The sequence below is a fragment of the Bidens hawaiensis genome, unplaced genomic scaffold (genome assembly GCF_021521415.1).
Source record: "Bidens hawaiensis isolate Kalapana, Puna unplaced genomic scaffold, B.hawaiensis_p1.1 tig00005162_1, whole genome shotgun sequence".
NCBI classification, from domain to species: Eukaryota; Viridiplantae; Streptophyta; class Magnoliopsida; order Asterales; family Asteraceae; genus Bidens; species Bidens hawaiensis.
The window spans coordinates 1001062-1018990 of NW_027491330.1; the positions used below are offsets into that span (position 1 = coordinate 1001062).

Consider the following 17929-nt stretch of genomic DNA (forward strand, 5'->3'; position numbering starts at 1 on the left):
CAAAACCAAACACGAAACGAGAGCTTCGGGAACACGCGTTTAGCTTCAATGGGATAAGGCTTCTAGAATATGTTATGTATTACTATATATAGAGGCTTTATGTGTCATTTGTAGCGTGTGTTTTCAAGTATGTAAATCACCACCCAAGGGGAGCTCACCTTGGGTGGGTCGGTTCTAGTTTAATGTTATCAATCTTTTACCGATTACGGAGTCGTTTACTATACTTATTATCTTTATATTTTTGTCCGATTGTTTGATTTACCGCACCCGTCTTGACACGTTTATCAAGAGCAAAACCGTTTGTTGGTCGTTTTGGAACCTTCAGTCCAATAATATAAATCCAAAAATATTACGCCATCCTTCATACAACCTAATTCTCCTATAGTTATCTCATAAGAGACATATATTAAGTGGCGAGAAGCGCCGCATACCGCCATCGATAAACCTAACTGATAAACTCTTGCTTGCCATTGTTTGAGGAAAACAACGTCATATCTGAGGGTTAGAATTCTGTACATATCCGTTACTTATATTTTATTCTTTCTTGTTTTGAGTTATTTCATTAGTGCGAATTCCAATTCCATTTTATAGTAACTTCCATTTTCGTTATGAATGGGCATTCTTACTTCTATTCGGTTTCAACATGTAGGGAAATGGAGATCGGATATATCAGTCAAGTATAACATGTTGATTGTTCATAGCAGTATAACAAGCATGCGGTGAATTCACATGGTAATGTTAACCTTTACCGTTATGAATCATACTGTTAGACATGTTGAATTACGTCACCACTTTAGAGCTCTAATTATTTTCCTAGAACAATATAACTGATGTAAACAGGCAATTTTGATTTCTGAATACGGTCATGCATAAGTAGAATATATATTAACATTGAATGATTGATACTCCGTTATTGCAGTATTAATTCAAGTTCCAATGTATATTGTTAACAAAATCAGTTATAGTGTACTCCATATATGGCTTATCGACAACTAGAAGGTGATAATCGTAAATGTGTAGAACATATATTAACATTGAATGATTGATACTCCGTTATTGCAGTATAAATTCAAGTTCCAATGTATATTGTTAACAAAATCAGTTATAGTGTACTATAACTTATCGACAACTAGAAGGTGATAATCGTAAATGTGTAAAATCTTGCTCGAATCTTAAAAATGCACGTCCACGTTAAGTTTTATGTATTATTTTTGTATGCGCGTATGCAATAGTGTTAAATCGATTATATTCGGACTCATTGTTAATCGATCATGTTAAATGTATTAACTGATATAACAGGATTACTTCAATCATCGTTTAGATTAGCATCTTCAATCATCGTTTATATCTGTATTTATTATTTATAATCGTTTGCTAGTTATATTGTTAATAAAAAATCGCTATTAATGTTTGCTTCAACATTTTGTTTATGGAAATTGGATACTCAGATTTGGTAATCTTTAGGTTTGAGTTTATTTATTTTTGTACAGATAAGAGTGTTTGATTTCTTAAACATTATAACTGCAGAAAATGGACCAGGTGAACAAATAAGTAAGGCCCGATGCAGGTGATATCGTACAGGCGAAACGAGGACCCTCAAGAAACAACCCAAGTGAGAAAAGGGCCCAAAGTGTCCGTTCACATACGACTGTTCCCCCTGCCACCTGATTTTTGATCGTTTGCTAGATATATTGTTTCTCAAATATCGCTATTAACATTTGCTTCGACATTTGTTTATGGAAATTGGATACACAGATCTGGTAATCTTTTGGTTTTGAGTTTATTTATTTCTATACAGATAAAAGTGTTTGATTTCTTCACTGCCGAAAATGGACCCCTCAAGAAACAACCCACTGACTAACAACGACTCTTCTCGGGTTGACCAGATTAATGATCCAACTCAAGACATGGTCGGACAAATTGTAACCGGCGTTGTTCAGGCAACTTTTGACGGTGGTTACTTGATCGCAGTTAAGATTGGTAACTCAAGCATCCCATTAACGGGTGCGGTTTTCAAACCGGGGCACGTTGCCCCAATAACACTTGAAAATGATGTGGCACCGCATGTTGAAGTGATCAAACGGCCTGGAATTCCGATTCCAGCGGACATCCAACCGACGCCACCTAGACCCAACTACGGGTTATCCTCCACTGTCCCACAAGCTGGTTCAAGAGGAACTGTGGTCCCGGTTGTTCTTCAACCGAAGCACTTATCAAACAAAGGAACCAACCCGCACCTCATTTGCGGGCCTCACTAAGCAAGCAGGTGCACTCAGTTCAGCCATTGGCAGTTTACCCACCAAACGGGTCTATAAGTCAACCATCTTATTTTCCATCTAGCTCTCAGTTTGGTGATATGAATGAGCCTCTTTTTGTTGAACCGTTGCAAACCCGACACCCGGTTCAACATTTCCAACCGTCACCTGTGTTTGGAGGCGTGCCGCATGGTGGGACCGGAAGAATGATAGATCTTTTGAATGTATGAATATTTATTATTACTTAGTAATTTACTTTCTTTTATATATTTATTATTAACAAGTTTTTGACTTTTGAATATTGAAAATTTTGGTTGTAGGCTGTCCAGCGCGGTGTTGACCAGGTTGCCCAATACGAACGTTATAGAAAAGGTCATCAGGCGGGAAATTGATGGAAGTTCGGTGACGATGTATGATCAATGTTTCTGCTTTCTGGTCGTGCAAGCCCACATAAGGAGATCATTGAATTCCTTATTTATGTTTCATCCATAGTTCTAGATTATTTCATAAAAACAATAGTTGCGCGCTTTGTTTATGTTCCATATTTATGTTTCCTCCATAGTTGTGATTTTCTTTTTGTTTTTCTTTTCATGATTAAACACATTAAAAATTAAAAGGTGGCAACATGGGTCAAAACGGCCGGGTAAAACACACTAGCCAAGTTTATTTATTTGAAGTAGACCATATTAATTATGTGATGTATGAACAAATTTTATTAATCAAAATATATAATAATCTAGGTTTGTATCCGCCCTGATGCGGTGGTATATTAACGTGCATTCTGTTGGTAGAAGTTTTTTATGATTACGGTGGTACATTAACGTGCATTGGTTGTTTAATTCCTTACTTGTGTTTCCTCCATAGTTGTGATTTTTTAGTGTTTGTAATGGGAGATGTTTCCATTCGCTTTCTTTTCTTTTTTTCTTTCATGTTTAAACACATTAATAATTAAAAGGTGGCAACATGGGTCAAAATAGCCGGGTAAAACACCTAAGCCAAATTTTCACAATGAGAAATATATATTCATTTGTTGGTTAGTTGTGTAGTAGACCATATTATGTGATGGATGAACAAATTTTATTAATCAAAAAATATAGTTAAGTACGATTTAGATGATGAAGTAATACAACAAATAATTTGACTGTTTGTAACTTTTGTAAATTATGAAATTATATGTGTTGCGGTGTATTGAGAACTAAATCTTTTTTTACAAAGTTTATAGTTTGCTTTAGAAGTTCACGAATTTTTTAGAGCGGATATAAAATTTATAAATGCTTTTAAAAAATATAAACTTCACCTATTCTTATAAAGAATTACTAAACATTTATATAACTTAAATTTCAATAAAAGGAGAAAAAAAAAGAAGCTACCGGTTATCAGAAAAAAGTGGAATAGTAAACTCGCATAACTTATTATACCAAAAAATTCCATTTAAAACGATGTTCATTGGGTTGGTAAAACCCGGACGTTACAGCGGCAAGTCGACGCAAATTGGGTCGATTCCGGTTAAGTTCGTTACGGCATGGGAACTAAAAACAAAACAAAATGTTGGTGGTACCCCGGGCGTTAAAACGACGAGTACATGTGAAATGAGTCGGTTTGGGTTATGTTCATTACGATACTTAACTAAAAAAATAATCATTGATGCATCACAAGCTGATGCCGCCACGTAGACCAATGATGTTTGTTACGGTTGTATAATAGAAAAAACGATGATTGATAAAACCATGGCATTATGACAGAGTCAATTTGAATTTTTTTGGTTTCGGTTACGTTTGTTACGATATTGAAACCGAAATAAAAAAACAAAAAAAGTTGGATGATTTGTCAAAAGGCAGTGCCGCCACGTGGACTATGGTCTTGCGACACCAAACTTCTAAAATGTTATATATAGTAATTACGATTAGATGATAATATAACAAATAATTTAACCATTTGTAACTTCTGTAAATTATGAAATTATATGTGTTGCAGTGTTTTAAACACCAATTTTTTTTACAAAGTTTATAGTTTGTTTAAGAAGTTCATGAATTCCTTAGAGCGGATATAAAATTAAAAATGCTTTAAAAAAATATAAACTTCACATATTCTTATAAGTACTTACTAAACACTTATATAACTTAAATTGCACATAAGCTCGTAACACTATTAAAATGACAATAATATATTTATTTCATTTCAAGTAAGTCGCAAGTATATCATTTTTTTAAATAACATTACATCGGAAAAAAAATAAAGTTCAATTTACTAAAACCTAAGGTAAACTAATTGTCTTCATCCTTAGTACTTCATCGAATCAACTTGTAGCATGTTGAAAATAATATATTTTTGTCAACACGTATGTTAGGGAGTTTTCATAAGTTTAATTGTATGGTAAATAAAACTGTTAAACGAATCACATGCCAACGACTAATAATCCCAAACATAAAGTAAATGGAAAAAAATAACTCATCCCGTTCTCCCTTGCACTTAAACGAGTGAACCAGTTGAGTTCAATTTCGCACTGGATCCTAGAAATAATAAAATATTTTTAGTTTCAAAATATGGTTCAAGAAACAATTGAATAAATAAGAAATGCGAGATTCGGTCGGTTGTTTGGAGTTTTTAAAGGTTTCATGACAAATTAATATATATTTAGTTAATAATTAGTTTTTAGTCTTTGAAGAAACACTAACCGGACCCCGGGCAAATTATGGATAACCTGGGGGTTAGATAGATGTTTCCCACGAGGGGTTAGACCCGGCAAAGATGGTTCTTCTGATAACCTGCAAAACAGACACCGTGAGCTTGTCACTGAGAAAGGGGGGGGGGGGTTCCTCCTTGTGACCACCCTCCGGCGTGAGAATCAGACTAGATTGCTCTTTAAATATAAATGTATATTAAGAGATTGCTAGAGCAGGTATCAGGTATATTATGATGATAATGTGTTAAGATATGATCATGCCATTTGGGGTATTTATAGCCGAAGGTAGGTTTCCAAGGAGGTGTGGCCGGCTGAATAGTATTCCTGTTCTACCAACAGTGGCCTACGCACGTGCCCTGCTGGTAGTTGGTGGGTAGGCAGCGGCTGATATTGACCAGGCCTGCTGTGTACTATTCCTTTTCCACCAACTGCCGGCTATGCACGTGGTATGACAGGAGTTGGTGAGTAGGCAGCGGCTAATAGTGACATACAGTACGGGAGCATGCTGCTCGCCATACTGTTGTCAATAAGCTGTCGTATCTTTAGTCAGATCTTTTGCCCATACCTCGTCAGGTACAGTACAGAAGATCTTCCCGATCGTACGGACTGGCTTAGTTGGGCGGGAGTATTCCCCCTCCCGCCTTTGTGCGGGATTGTTCCCGGCTTTGCTCATTCCTTCAGGTGACACTGAGTGATTGAGAGCTAAGTGCCTTGTGCGTGTAGCCTTGCTGCGCGGGTGGCCTTCCCTGATGGCTTGTATCCGCGGCTGCGGGAACAGGCAGATTACTTCACCATTGGGAGGCATTTCCTGCGGGAACAGCTTGCGTACTGCGCGTAAGGACGTCACGTCTCTGAGCATGGTGGGTCCTGCGGCTCCAGTTGGTTTCTGCGCAGACGTCCCTCTTCAAGGTAAGTCTTGCGGGTCCAACTGGGCTCTGCTGGGACCTACCTCTTCAAGTCCCCCCAGTCCAATGTTCTTCTCATGAATGTTTAATAAAGTGAGGTGAACTTTTGGACTTAAGCAAAGGGTTTTGAAAAGGGTTTTTTAAGGTTTTCCATGGGGATTCTTCCCGCGGAAGTCCTTGTCACTTGCAGAAATTCCCGACTTTCCTGCTTGATCTTTGAGTATGATGCGGGTGGGTCTGTAACCTCCTCGCAAGTCAGGAGCGTTGAGTCCCACTTGTGTGGATTCTCCCTGAGGTTTTGGTAGCTTTGAACATAGTGATCAATTATGTTAAAACCACTAATTCCATCCTGGAGCTTCAAACAATGTAGTTCTCGACGTTCCCGCTATGCGGGGATGTTATTTCCGTTTCCGCAAGCATTGCCCAGAAGATCCTTCTTGGTTTCAATTCTCTGCGGAGCGCTAGGTATGTGAAGGGTTTTGCCCTAACACTGTACCCGCGCTCGTCTTATGGTTACTTTACTTCCAAGGTATTCCTGGCGTCAATTCCCTGCGGGTGCTAGGTATGTGAAGGGTTTTGCCTTAACACTGTACCCGCACCCGTCTTATGGTTACTTGGTTGCCGAGGTATTCTTGGCTTCAATTCCCTCCGGGTGCTAGGTATGTGAAGGGTTTTGCCTTAACACTGTACCCGCACCCGTCTTAAGGTTACTTGGTTGCCAAGGTATTCTTGGTTTCAATTCCCTGCAGGTGCTTAGTATGTGAAGGGTTTTGCCTTAACACTGTACCCGCACCCGTCTTAAGGTTACTTGGTTGCCAAGGTAAGGGGTATTTTCCCGCTTACTTTTGAATCTTTTTGAATTTTGAAATTCGAGGAGTTGGTGAAAGGATAAGAACAGTCCAAACCTCTGAAACGTCGTGCGACGGTTTCTTCTGACTGTGTCAGGACGTGCAGGAAGTTATGGTGACGTGACAGTACATGGTCATTCCAGACGCTTTTTCAGGCGCGTGGGCACGATTTTTCGGGCGCGTGGCCGCGAAATTAATGGTATGCGTCCTGTCAACAGCTGTTGCCAGCTTGCTTTTTGCCACGCGTCATAGTTTCATTGCACCTTCGATTTCTCTCTCTTCCGTATTAAATGCATCGCATTAATTGCGATTAGTATATAAAGGGGGAGAGGGTTCTTTGTAATCCACACTTTCACTCTTCTCTTCATCTTCAGAACGATTTCCGGCGAATACTCATCTTTCAGTCGAGCATTCTCTTGAAATCGTTTTCTTCTTTCTTTTGCAAGATGTCGTCTCGTGATCTCGAATCTACAGCCGATGACAAAAGTATTGCTGGCGAGTGCCAGTGTGCTCTGCCTATCGATCTGTATCAGTACGTCGTCAGGAAGTTCATGCTCGAGTCTCTCGAGCCTAAGTTTCCTGAACCCCATCAGACGGTGTACGATGCCCCCAGAGGCAAGATCGGGGTATATGCTGCATTCTTTGTTTATGGGAATCTTAGGTTCCCATTGACAAAGTTTGTGTACCGTGTTCTGGAGAGGCACGGTGTGCACCTGACCGAGGTACACCCGATGGCGATTGCCAAGATTCGGCACTTCGAGTGGGTGTGCCGGATTCTGGGCATTGAGCCCTATGTTGACCGCCTGATGACCTTCTACTCTAGGAGGTGCATCCAGGGGTGGTATACGTTGATAACCCGGATTAAGGGTTTGAAAATTTGCGCAACCGAGCGCAGTCTTCGCTCGTGGAAGCGGGAGTTTTTCTACATATCCGCTCGCGCCATCCCCCTTGCCATGAAGTTCAAAAATGGGCAAGCACTTCCCAGCCTTCACGCCTCCAACTACGAGGAGGCGGAATGGTTTTCGAAGATATCCCGAGTCCAATCTCCGGTTTACCGGTTTGCGGAGTCCGGGATGGTGATGCTCGGGATGAGCCGGGTGTGGAAGGATGCGGATGCGCGAAAGATCCCGATCGTCCTCGAATACGGTTCGAACTCTGTTCCTTACGGTATGCTTTGTTTCTTTTTGTTGATTTAGAAACTCTTCTAACTTCTTTCCTGTTTATTTCAGAGGGGAACGACTTGCAGTCGCTCATGTACCCGCGGAAGGCTGATGGTCCCGCTCGGATGGGTACTCGCGCTCTAGACGAGAACGAGTTGCCCATCCTAGAACAAACGGCGGATCGGTTCGTGGAGGTCTACCCGCTAGGCCACGAGATCCTGAGCGCCAGGCGGCCAGGTAAGGCGCTATTCAACCCTCGACCCCTCAATGTTGAAACCTCTGCTGGAATTCCTCTAATCGTATGTTCTGATGAGGAATCCGCAGATGGTCCTCCGTTGGTGCGGAAGAAGAAGGCTGCCGGCGGGAAGGGGAAGGAGAAGGTGGCCTCCACTGCCGATCCGGTGCCTCGGTCTGATTCGGAGACCGAGAGCGAAGAGGTGGCGGGGAATCCCGGTGGTGATAAGACCACCGCTCCGGAGGCTGCGACGATTGTCACCTCCGAAGAGCCCAGGATGACAACGGTGACCGGCGTGAAGAGGCCGGCTCCATCGGGTTCATCCCCGCCCGTCCGCACTTTCAGGCTCAAGAAAACCCGTAAGTACAAACTTCCTTTATCTTTAACTTCATAGCGTAATATCATTAACACTTTTCTTCTTTGTGCAGGCGTGAATGTTGACGCATTCCAGGGTGGAGCGCAGGGGAGTATCCCTCCGCCCATGACGGTAGGCTTGGTCAGCCTACCTGAGGCGACGACCCAGGCGGCTGTGCCTGCTTCCGCTGGTTCAGTTGCTCTTTCCGTTGAGCCAACTGTTCCAGCTGAGATGACATCACCGCCGGCTGTGAGTGTCATTTTTACCGCATCTTTCACCGAGCCGGCGGTTACTTTTGCTGCGGATTCCGCAGCAGCGACCGCGGCGGCCGCCGCGGCCTTTACCATGCCTCCTCCGTCATCGGCAACGACGGCCGATCCTTCAGGTATGCATGGGGCTTATCGCCAACCTCTGCCTCCTTCCCATCCGCCTGACCTCTTGGATGGATTTCCCTTGGGTTCAGGTGATGGGTTTGGCGGCTATCGGCCTGTTATTTACCCTACAGGTGCGTAGGGTTCTTTTGGCCTATTTTATATATATTTATATATATATATATATATATATATATATATATATATATATATATATATATTTTTTTTTATCATCTTTTCCTAACTGCTTTTTGTTTTTTTTTTGCAGTGTCGGATTCCAATGAAGTGTATGTTCCACGATGGAACATCCGCCGAGGAACAACCCTTCGCACACCTGTGGAGTGCGTGGAGTGGGCTCGTCACGCTGCTCCCAGTGGTGCGTTGGGGGAAGCCATGGCTAGCTAAGGAGGGTAGGCTAAGCAATGAGCTTCGGGTTCTCCAGGCCCGGATGCAGCCGCGCGTCGAGCTGCTTTGTCGTGAAAACGACAAGTTAAAAGCAGCTCGCCTTCAGGAAGTAGCTCAGGCGCGGGCTGTCCGGGAGGAGAATAGGAGGCTCTCCGCCGCGGCGGCGGAGAAGGAGAAGGCCTTCAAGGCTCTCGAGGTTGAAGTTCAGGCCCGGCTCGAGGCCCGTTCCAAGGCTGCCCAAGCTGTTAATGAACAGCTTCGGCTGGCTAAGGAAACTGCAAGGAACGCAACCGAGAGGGCCACCAAGGCTGAAGCTGTTGCTGAGCCTCTACGCCTGGAGAATGAAGAGCTTAAAGCCAAATTAGAGGCTCTCCAGCAGGCTCATGATGCCTTGGCGATGGAGGACGCGAAGAAGCTCCAAGAGATCCTTGACCAGAGGGGCGTGCTTGACCACACTGAGCGGAAGCTAAAGGGCGTCGAAGAGGCTGCTGCAAAGGAAGTGTTGCTTGCCAACCTTAATAAAAGTGAAGCCGAACGCGCCTGTACCCAAGCTCAAGCCGCCCTCCAAGAAGCTCTGGTTGCCAAGGAATGGCTTCTTCGAGAAGCGTTGTCTCAGGTAAGCTTTTCATGTCTTTACGCTTTTCTTTGCAAATAGAAAAGGTTCTGATACTTGTATATTTTCTTTTTTGTAGGTTGTGCATCGAGTCTTTACGGAGACGTCTTACGACGATGCTATGAGCGCAGCCCTCAACGCTTCTCACGAGGATGGGGAAAAGGCCGGCTTCCTGCTTGGTCTAGGGTTCGTTGAGAAAGGCATCCCGCCTTCCAACTTCCCTTTATTCGATGTAGATACTGAAGCTGTATACGACCAAGCAGTGAATCAATATGCCGCCTTCCCGCATCCGGTGGTGGAGAAGGTAAACGAAGTTGCTGCTGCTGATGATGGGCTAGCTATCCTTAAAGCTTTCCTTGAACTGCCACGCTCTACTGATGGTGCTGGTCCAAGTGGAAGTGGCCCTGAAGCCTGATCCTGAAGATCCCTTCCCACTGCTAGGATAGATTTAGCTTGTATAGATTTATTTTCTTGTAGGCGGGTAGTTATCCGGCCATTCTTGTAATGAATCATTGTGAAATATAAATCTTTGTGCGGGTAAGACCGCTATTTTCATTGGATTCCTTGCTTTATAAACGTTATACGACTTGCATACTTAGTTTAAATTAGCAATTTTTCCAAGTGTTTAGAATAAGTTAACCTTTGAACGTGGTAGATAATAGGTTGAAGTTTTGCTTCCTCTTTCGTGATTGTGCGGGTAGGACCGTCACTTGCACTTAGTAGGATGGCTAAACTTTTCCATCTGACCTGCGTGGAGGTTTTCCTCATCTTTTTTGAAATTTCTAAGTGTTTAGGATAAGTTAACCTTTGAACGTGGTAGATAATAGGTTGAAGTTTTGCTTCCTCTTTCGTGATTGTGCGGGTAGGACCGTCACTTGCACTTAGTAGGATGGCTAAACTTTACGTACATCTGACCTGCGTGTAGGTTTTCCTCATCCTTTTGTTAGAAATTTTGTTTTGAATAAGTTTTCCGTTCGACGCGCGGTTGTCAATAGGTTCGGTTTCCTCTCATGATTTGTGCGGTTAGGACCGGCACTTTCATTTAGTTGGCCAAAGCTTACCTATGACTGACCTGCGTGAAGGTTTGCCGTTTTTTGGGTTTATGCGGGTTTTGCCGCCTTCCCCATGCAACGACTTTTCACGTAATTATGCGGTGAAAACCGGCATATCCGTGTTGAATAAATTAACCGTTCGACGCGCGGTTGTTAATGGGTTAGTGTTTAGTTTCCTCTATCATGATTCATGCGGATAGACCGGCACTTTCATTTAGTGGGATGACTGAACTTTTCCCCTTCAACTGACCTGCGTGAAGGTTTGCCGTTTTTTGGGTTTATGCGGGTTTTGCCGCCTTCCCCACGCAACGACTTTCACACTTATGTATGCGGTGAAAACCGGCATCAGTGTTGATAGTTCATAAAGTATAAATGTAAAATCATCAGCGTCGATGTTCTAAGGAGAATCATTTCCATTAGAAGTGGCTCTTGGCCTTTTCTTTACAAATTTGGAATTGATCTACATGCAAACTGTGTAATTGAGCTCCCTTCCATGTTGTTGGGATGGGAGTGCCATCGAGCCGATACGCACCTGGTTCGGGATCTCGTTCTTTACGCAGCATGTAGTCTCCACATTGAAGCTGGAATTTTTATTTGTGTTTTCCCCAGCTAGGGGTCTACACGCATCAGCCTGCTCAGCGTTCATTGCGCCACGAGGTGCGCGAGCGTCCCATCTCTGACAAATGCTTCAACCATGTCCTTTACGTCTATGCATTCTTCGGTGTTGTGGCCTTTTGTCCTGTGAAAGTCACAGTATTTGCTCCGATCAGCATTGTGACGATGTCGGATTATTTGAGGCTTTGGCCATGGGAGCTCCTCAGTGGCGAATATCTCGGTGACGCTTTTGGTGAGCGGCGTCCATCTGGAGTTCTTGTTTGACTTTACGTTATCCCTTCCGCCTAACCGATGCTGCAAGCCGGATGAGGTGTCAAAGTTTACCCTTGACTGCCAAATGCCTAGCTTCCGCTTTCTGTTTAATCGGGTGGTAAGGACGTTGTCTTCTCTTGTTTTCTGGGTGTAGAGGTTTGTGCTCTGTGGGAGATCTCTACCCAGTTGCTTCTCCGTTTCCGCAAAGCGTTTAGCTGCTGTCATGATGGCATCCCATGTGGATGGCATGCCATCTTTACCCATTAAGGTGCGGATGAGCTCTGGGTCGTTCGCGCCCTGGATGAAAGCGGCGCGAACAAGATCTTCACTGATATTACCCAGACTTAGCTTCTTTGAGTTGAAGCGAGTGATGAAGTCTAGCAAAGATTCATCTTCCTCTCGAATGCATTTGAGGATTATCCATTGCTCCTCGGTATACTTTCTTTGCTGGCTGAAGTGTTGGCTAAACTTCTGTTGGAAGTCTGCCCAGTCGTAGATGTGGTTGACCGGTAGACGATCGAACCACGCTCTAGCAGCCCCAACAAGCGTCATTTGGAACATGTAACACCACGTAGGTTCCGTCCAACTACTGACGGTTGCCCCCGCTATGAATCTGTTCAAATGATCATCTGGGTCAGATATACCATCATATGTGCCTATGCTGGACATTTGTTTGGCACTTTTTGGGGCATGTCCCTTGCAAATTTGGACGTTCCCGCATTTGCAACGTTTGGTCTGAATGTTTTGGAGAAGTCACGTGGACTTCCACCTGTGTTTTTTGGTTTGAAGGCTTCTCCAAAATGCCTTCTCGGTTGGGAGTCCGTTTCCTTACGCTTCCCTTTTGCCCTATGGCGAGGGTTCGCGTCGGTGTCGGATTCCTCCGAGTCGTCCAAGTATTCTTCGAATTCGTCAGCCTGTTGGACGGAACGCAAGCGTTCGTCTAACTCAGCTTGGAATTCCTTTTGACGTGCCTCCGCCCATGCCTTAACTTCATCGAGTGTTTGGCGGGGGAGTCTTGTTCGTTTCTCTAACTGGGTATCGGTGAATCCCAGTGAGCGATTATTTACTGCACTTGCCCCAGCTTGGGTAACTGGGGTAGTGTTCGTAAAATTTACTTCACTTGCCCCGGCTTGGGTAACCGGGGTAGTGTTTGTAAAGACTGTGTAGCCGGTATTCCCCCCCAGTAGCTGGGGTTGTGGTTACCGGAGTTTCTTTAACCATCTTTCCAGAAGTTTGAAAAAACTGAAAAGAAATGGAGTTCTAGCTTTTATGCACGGATGGTGCCAATGAAGAAACACTAACCGGACCCCGGGCAGATTATGGATAACCTGGGGGTTAGATAGATGTTTCCCACGAGGGGTTAGACCCGGCAAAGATGGTTCTTCTGATAACCTGCAAAACAGACACCGTGAGCTTGTCACTGAGAAGGGGGGGGGGGGTTCCTCCTTGTGACCACTCTCCGGCGTGAGAATCAGACTAGATTGCTCTTTAAATATAAATGTATATTAAGAGATTGCTAGAGCAGGTATCAGGTATATTATGATGATAATGTGTTAAGATATGATCATACCATTTGGGGTATTTATAGCCGAAGGTAGGTTTCCAAGGAGGTGTGGCCGGCTGAATAGTATTCCTGTTCTACTAACAGTGGCCTACGCACGTGCCCTGCTGGTAGTTGGTGGGTAGGCAGCGGCTGATAGTGACCAGGCCTGCTGTGTACTATTCATTTTCCACCAACTGCCGGCTATGCACGTGGTATGACAGGAGTTGGTGAGTAGGCAGCGGCTAATAGTGACATACAGTACGGGAGCATGCTGCTCGCCATACTGTTGTCAATAAGCTGTCGTATCTTTAGTCAGATCTTTTGCCCATACCTCGTCAGGTACAGTACAGAAGATCTTCCCGATCGTACGGACTGGCTTAGTTGGGCGGGAGTATTCCCCCTCCCGCCTTTGTGCGGGATTGTTCCCGGCTTTGCTCATTCCTTCAGGTGACACTGAGTGATTGAGAGCTAAGTGCCTTGTGCGTGTAGCCTTGCTGCGCGGGTGGCCTTCCCTGATGGCTTGTATCCGCAGATGCGGGAACAGGCAGATTACTTCACCATTGGGAGGCATTTCCTGCGGGAACAGCTTGCGTACTGCGCGTAAAGACGTCACGTCTCTGAGCATGGTGGGTCCTGAGGCTCCAGTTGGTTTATGCGCAGACGTCCCTCTTCAAGGTAAGTCTTGCGGGTCCAACTGGGCTCTGCTGGGACCTACCTCTTCAGTCTTTTAGTCGTGAAAGTTTTTGGTAGGTAAATTTTAATTGTTTAGAAGAAGTTGGGTTATAATGATGTTCGACTCGTTTTGAGGAAAAAACTGGAACATGCATAAAAGAATGTTGTCTTTAGAATTTTATAAGATGGAAGAATAAAAGTATGAACATTTCCAAATCTTAACCGAGTGGATGCTTAAGCGAGCTGGGTTTGTTTTTGATGGACTAGCACCGTTGTCAAGTTACTTATGACAAAGCATAGTCCTAAACGATGATACAAGACTATAACATAAAGACGAGACTTGAACTTAGACAGTTTGATTGTGACTGTCAAGCTAAAGCAAGAACACCAAAATGCTAGCTAGGGCGAATTTGAGAGTGAATGGGGTTGTGACAAAGGATTAACAGAGGTTAGAGACTCTTTATATATGCACAAATTTCATCAATAACAAGGTCAAAACGAGTTAATTGGAAAATTAGTCAAAGGGATGAGACTAGGGCTTGATTTGAGGAATTTTGATATTATAACACCACTGGACCACTCCTAACTAGAAATGATCACAACTGTTAACAAAAGGGCGAGAATTCGGCCAAGCATGGTGCTTGGTATGTGACAACTATGAACTCGATTATATCACACACACTATACTACCACTTATCATCATACCACACTGTAGTACAACTTATCATCAAACAAGTACTCAAATATACTTACTAAAATGAATGACTTGTATGAAAATTTAAACCTGAAAATTGTTTAGCCAAAATTAAAAACTACAAATTCAATATACATGTCGTGATAAAATCTAAATATCGCAAAAATAAAAATGATGTTTGTAACCAAACTCAAATTACACCGGGGCAACGCGTGGATAACATTCTTAGTTAAATATTGACATTGAATACAACTTTCTATGTTTCCCTCATTATCTATTTAATCATAAACCACAAGTACTGAAATATACTTACTAAAATGAATAAGGACTTATATGAAAAGTTAACCTTGAAAATTGTTTAGCCAAAATTAGAAACCACAAATTCTATATATTCATCGCATGTAATAATAATAATAAGACTCCACCGTATAAATCTCAAAACCACTTTCTCCACAGTCTCCTCAATCTCAACGCTAGCTAAAAACTAGGGTTTCAAATTACTCATCCGATCAATTAAAATCTCAAGGTACAGTTACAATTCCAGTTCATATCAATTAAATCTGCATGCAAATGTATAACTTTTGGGTAATTTGCAAACTTGATGATCATTGCTTGTTTACATGTCTAATTCTACATGTAATTTGTAAATTGATGCACAGATTCACGATCTGTATAACAAAGGTTGCTCGAAGCTCGATAGATCGTAAATCGGCGCCAGGTGAGTGCGAATTTCGTTTTCTAGTCGTAGATTCTGAATTCTGATGATTATTCGCAGGTTTAATTGTTTGTGGTATTTTTGCATTGACTCACAGTTGAACGATCTATAGAAGGAAGGAATCTTGGAGCTCGATAGATTGTCATTTCCTGCTAGGTGAGTTAAATCCTTTTTATTTGTGGTATTTTGCATTGCTGATTTCTGTGTGAATGTGTTAAATCTTTTTTATGTTCCATCGAGAGTCTAAAACTGTCCGCGTTTGTTTGTAATCACTCGATGTTAAATTGGATTGTGTGTTGAGATCTAGGTTTTGTAGTTACTGTTGTATTCTGTAGGCCGGTTTTTAATGTTATGAGTAAATGTTGAGAAAATAATTAGTTTTGTGTGAATATGTTTAATCTGTTTTATGTTTCGTTTTTCGTCTAATACTGTGTTTGTTTATAATTGCTTGATGTTTGTTTATAATCGCTCGATGTTTAATTGGATTGTGTGTTGATATTTAGGTTATCTAGTTACTATGGTATTCAGTAGGTTTTTAATGTTATTAATAAATGATGAGAAAAATGAGTTCAAAAACAAGTTATGACATCCATATGCTGAATTTAGAATTAACTTCTGATACTTGGTTAATTGCAATGTTAAATTTATTAAATTTAGTCTATATAATTAACAAAATCAGCTATATAGAAGTCTAGGAGCTGATTATAATCATTAATGTGCAAAAATCTTGCTCGAATCTTACAACGCTGCGGCACATCACACGTAAACTTCTACATATTATTTTCCTATGCGCGTATGGAATCTGTTTATTCTCGTTATAGGAGGTAAAGTCCTTAGCCATTGAAGTCTGACTCATTGTAACTAGTAATTTTAAAAGTTTTAACTGATATAACTGGATTACTTCATTCCTCGTTTAGATTGACATCTTCGGTCATTGTTTATATCTATTTATGATTTATGATCGTTTGCTAGATATATTGTTTCTCAAATATCGCTATTAACATTTGCTTCGACATTTGTTTATGGAAATTGGATACGCAGATCTGGTAATCTTTTGGTTTTGAGTTTATTTATTTCTATACAGATAAAAGTGTTTGATTTCTTCACTGCCGAAAATGGACCCCTCAAGAAACAACCCACTGACTAACAACGACTCTTCTCGGGTTGACCAGATTAATGATCCAACTCAAGACATGGTCGGACAAATTGTAACCGGCGTTGTTCAGGCAACTTTTGATGGTGGTTACTTGATCGCAGTTAAGATTGATAACTCAAGCATCCCATTAACGGTTGCGGTTTTCAAACCGGGGCACGTTGCCCCAATAACACCTGAAAATGATGTGGCACCGCATGTTGAAGTGATCAAACGGCCTGGAATTCCGATTCCAGCGGACATCCAACCGACGCCACCTAGACCCAACTACGGGTTATCCTCCACTGTCCCACAAGCTGGTTCAAGAGGAACTGTGGTCCCGGTTGCTCTTCAACCGAAGCACTTATCAAACAATATACCAAACAGTATATCCAGGAACCAACCTGCACCTCATTTGCGGGCCTCCCTAAGCAAGCAGGTGCACTCAGTTCAGCCATTGGCAGTTTACCCACCAAACGGGTCTATAAGTCAACCATCTTATTTTCCATCTAGCTCTCAGTTTGGCGATATGAATGAGCCTCTTTTTGTTGAACCGTTGCAAACCCGACACCCGGTTCAACATTTCCAACCGTCACCTGTGTTTGGAGGCGTGCCGCATGGTGGGACCGGAAGAATGACAGATCTTTTGAATGTATGAATATTTATTATTACTTAGTAATTTACTTTCTTTTATATATTTATTATTAACAAGTTTTTGACTTTTGAATATTGAAAATTTTGGTTGTAGGCTGTCCAGCGCGGTGTTGACCAGGTTGCCCGATACGAACGTTATAGAAAAGGTCATCAGGTGGGAAATTGATGGAAGTTTGGTGACGATGTATGATCAATGTTTCTGCTTTCTGGCCGTGCAAGCCCACATAAGGAGATCATTGAATTCCTTATTTATGTTTCCTCCATAGTTCTAGATTATTTCATAAAAACAATAGTTGCTTTGTTTATGTTCCATATTTATGTTTCCTCCATAGTTGTGATTTTCTTTTTGTTTTTCTTTTCATGATTAAACATATTAAAAATTAAAAGGTGGCAACATGGGTTAAAACGGCCGGGTAAAACACACCAGCCAAGTTTATTTGAAGTAGACCATATTAATTATGTGATGGATGAACAAATTTTATTAATCAAAATATATAATAATCTGGGTTTGTATCCGTCGTGATGCGGCGGTATATTAACGTGCATTCTGTTGGTAGAAGTTTTTTATGATTGCGGTGGTACATTAACGTGCATTCGGTTGTTTAATTCCTTACTTGTGTTTTCTCCATTGTTGTGATTTTTTAGTGTTTGTAATGGGAGATGTTTCCATTCGTTTTCTTTTCTTTTCTTTTCTTTCTTTCATGTTTAAACACATTAAGAATTAAAAGGTGGCAACATGGGTCAAAATAGCCGGGTAAAACACCTGAGCC

The 17929-nt window shown here is 42.2% G+C and overlaps 1 protein-coding gene and 1 pseudogene across 1 annotated transcript; both read left to right on the forward strand.

Annotated features, from left to right (window-relative positions):
* The first annotated feature begins 1829 nt into the window (after nt 1-1829).
* Nucleotides 1830-2743, forward strand: LOC143629102 (uncharacterized; annotated as a pseudogene).
* A 12536-nt stretch (nt 2744-15279) lies between these two features.
* Nucleotides 15280-17523, forward strand: LOC143629154 (protein METABOLIC NETWORK MODULATOR 1-like). Its single transcript, XM_077098506.1, has 2 exons — nt 15280-15712; nt 15902-17523. The coding sequence occupies exon 2, from the start codon at nt 16489-16491 to the stop codon at nt 17161-17163; it is 675 nt and encodes a 224-aa protein (XP_076954621.1). The 5' UTR covers nt 15280-15712; nt 15902-16488; the 3' UTR covers nt 17164-17523.
* Nucleotides 17524-17929: the final 406 nt, after the last annotated feature.

Excerpts from the sequence above, each read along its gene's own strand:
- LOC143629154 (XM_077098506.1), top strand. The coding sequence starts at position 16,489 with ATGGACCCCTCAAGAAACAACCCACTGACTAACAACGACTCTTCTCGG.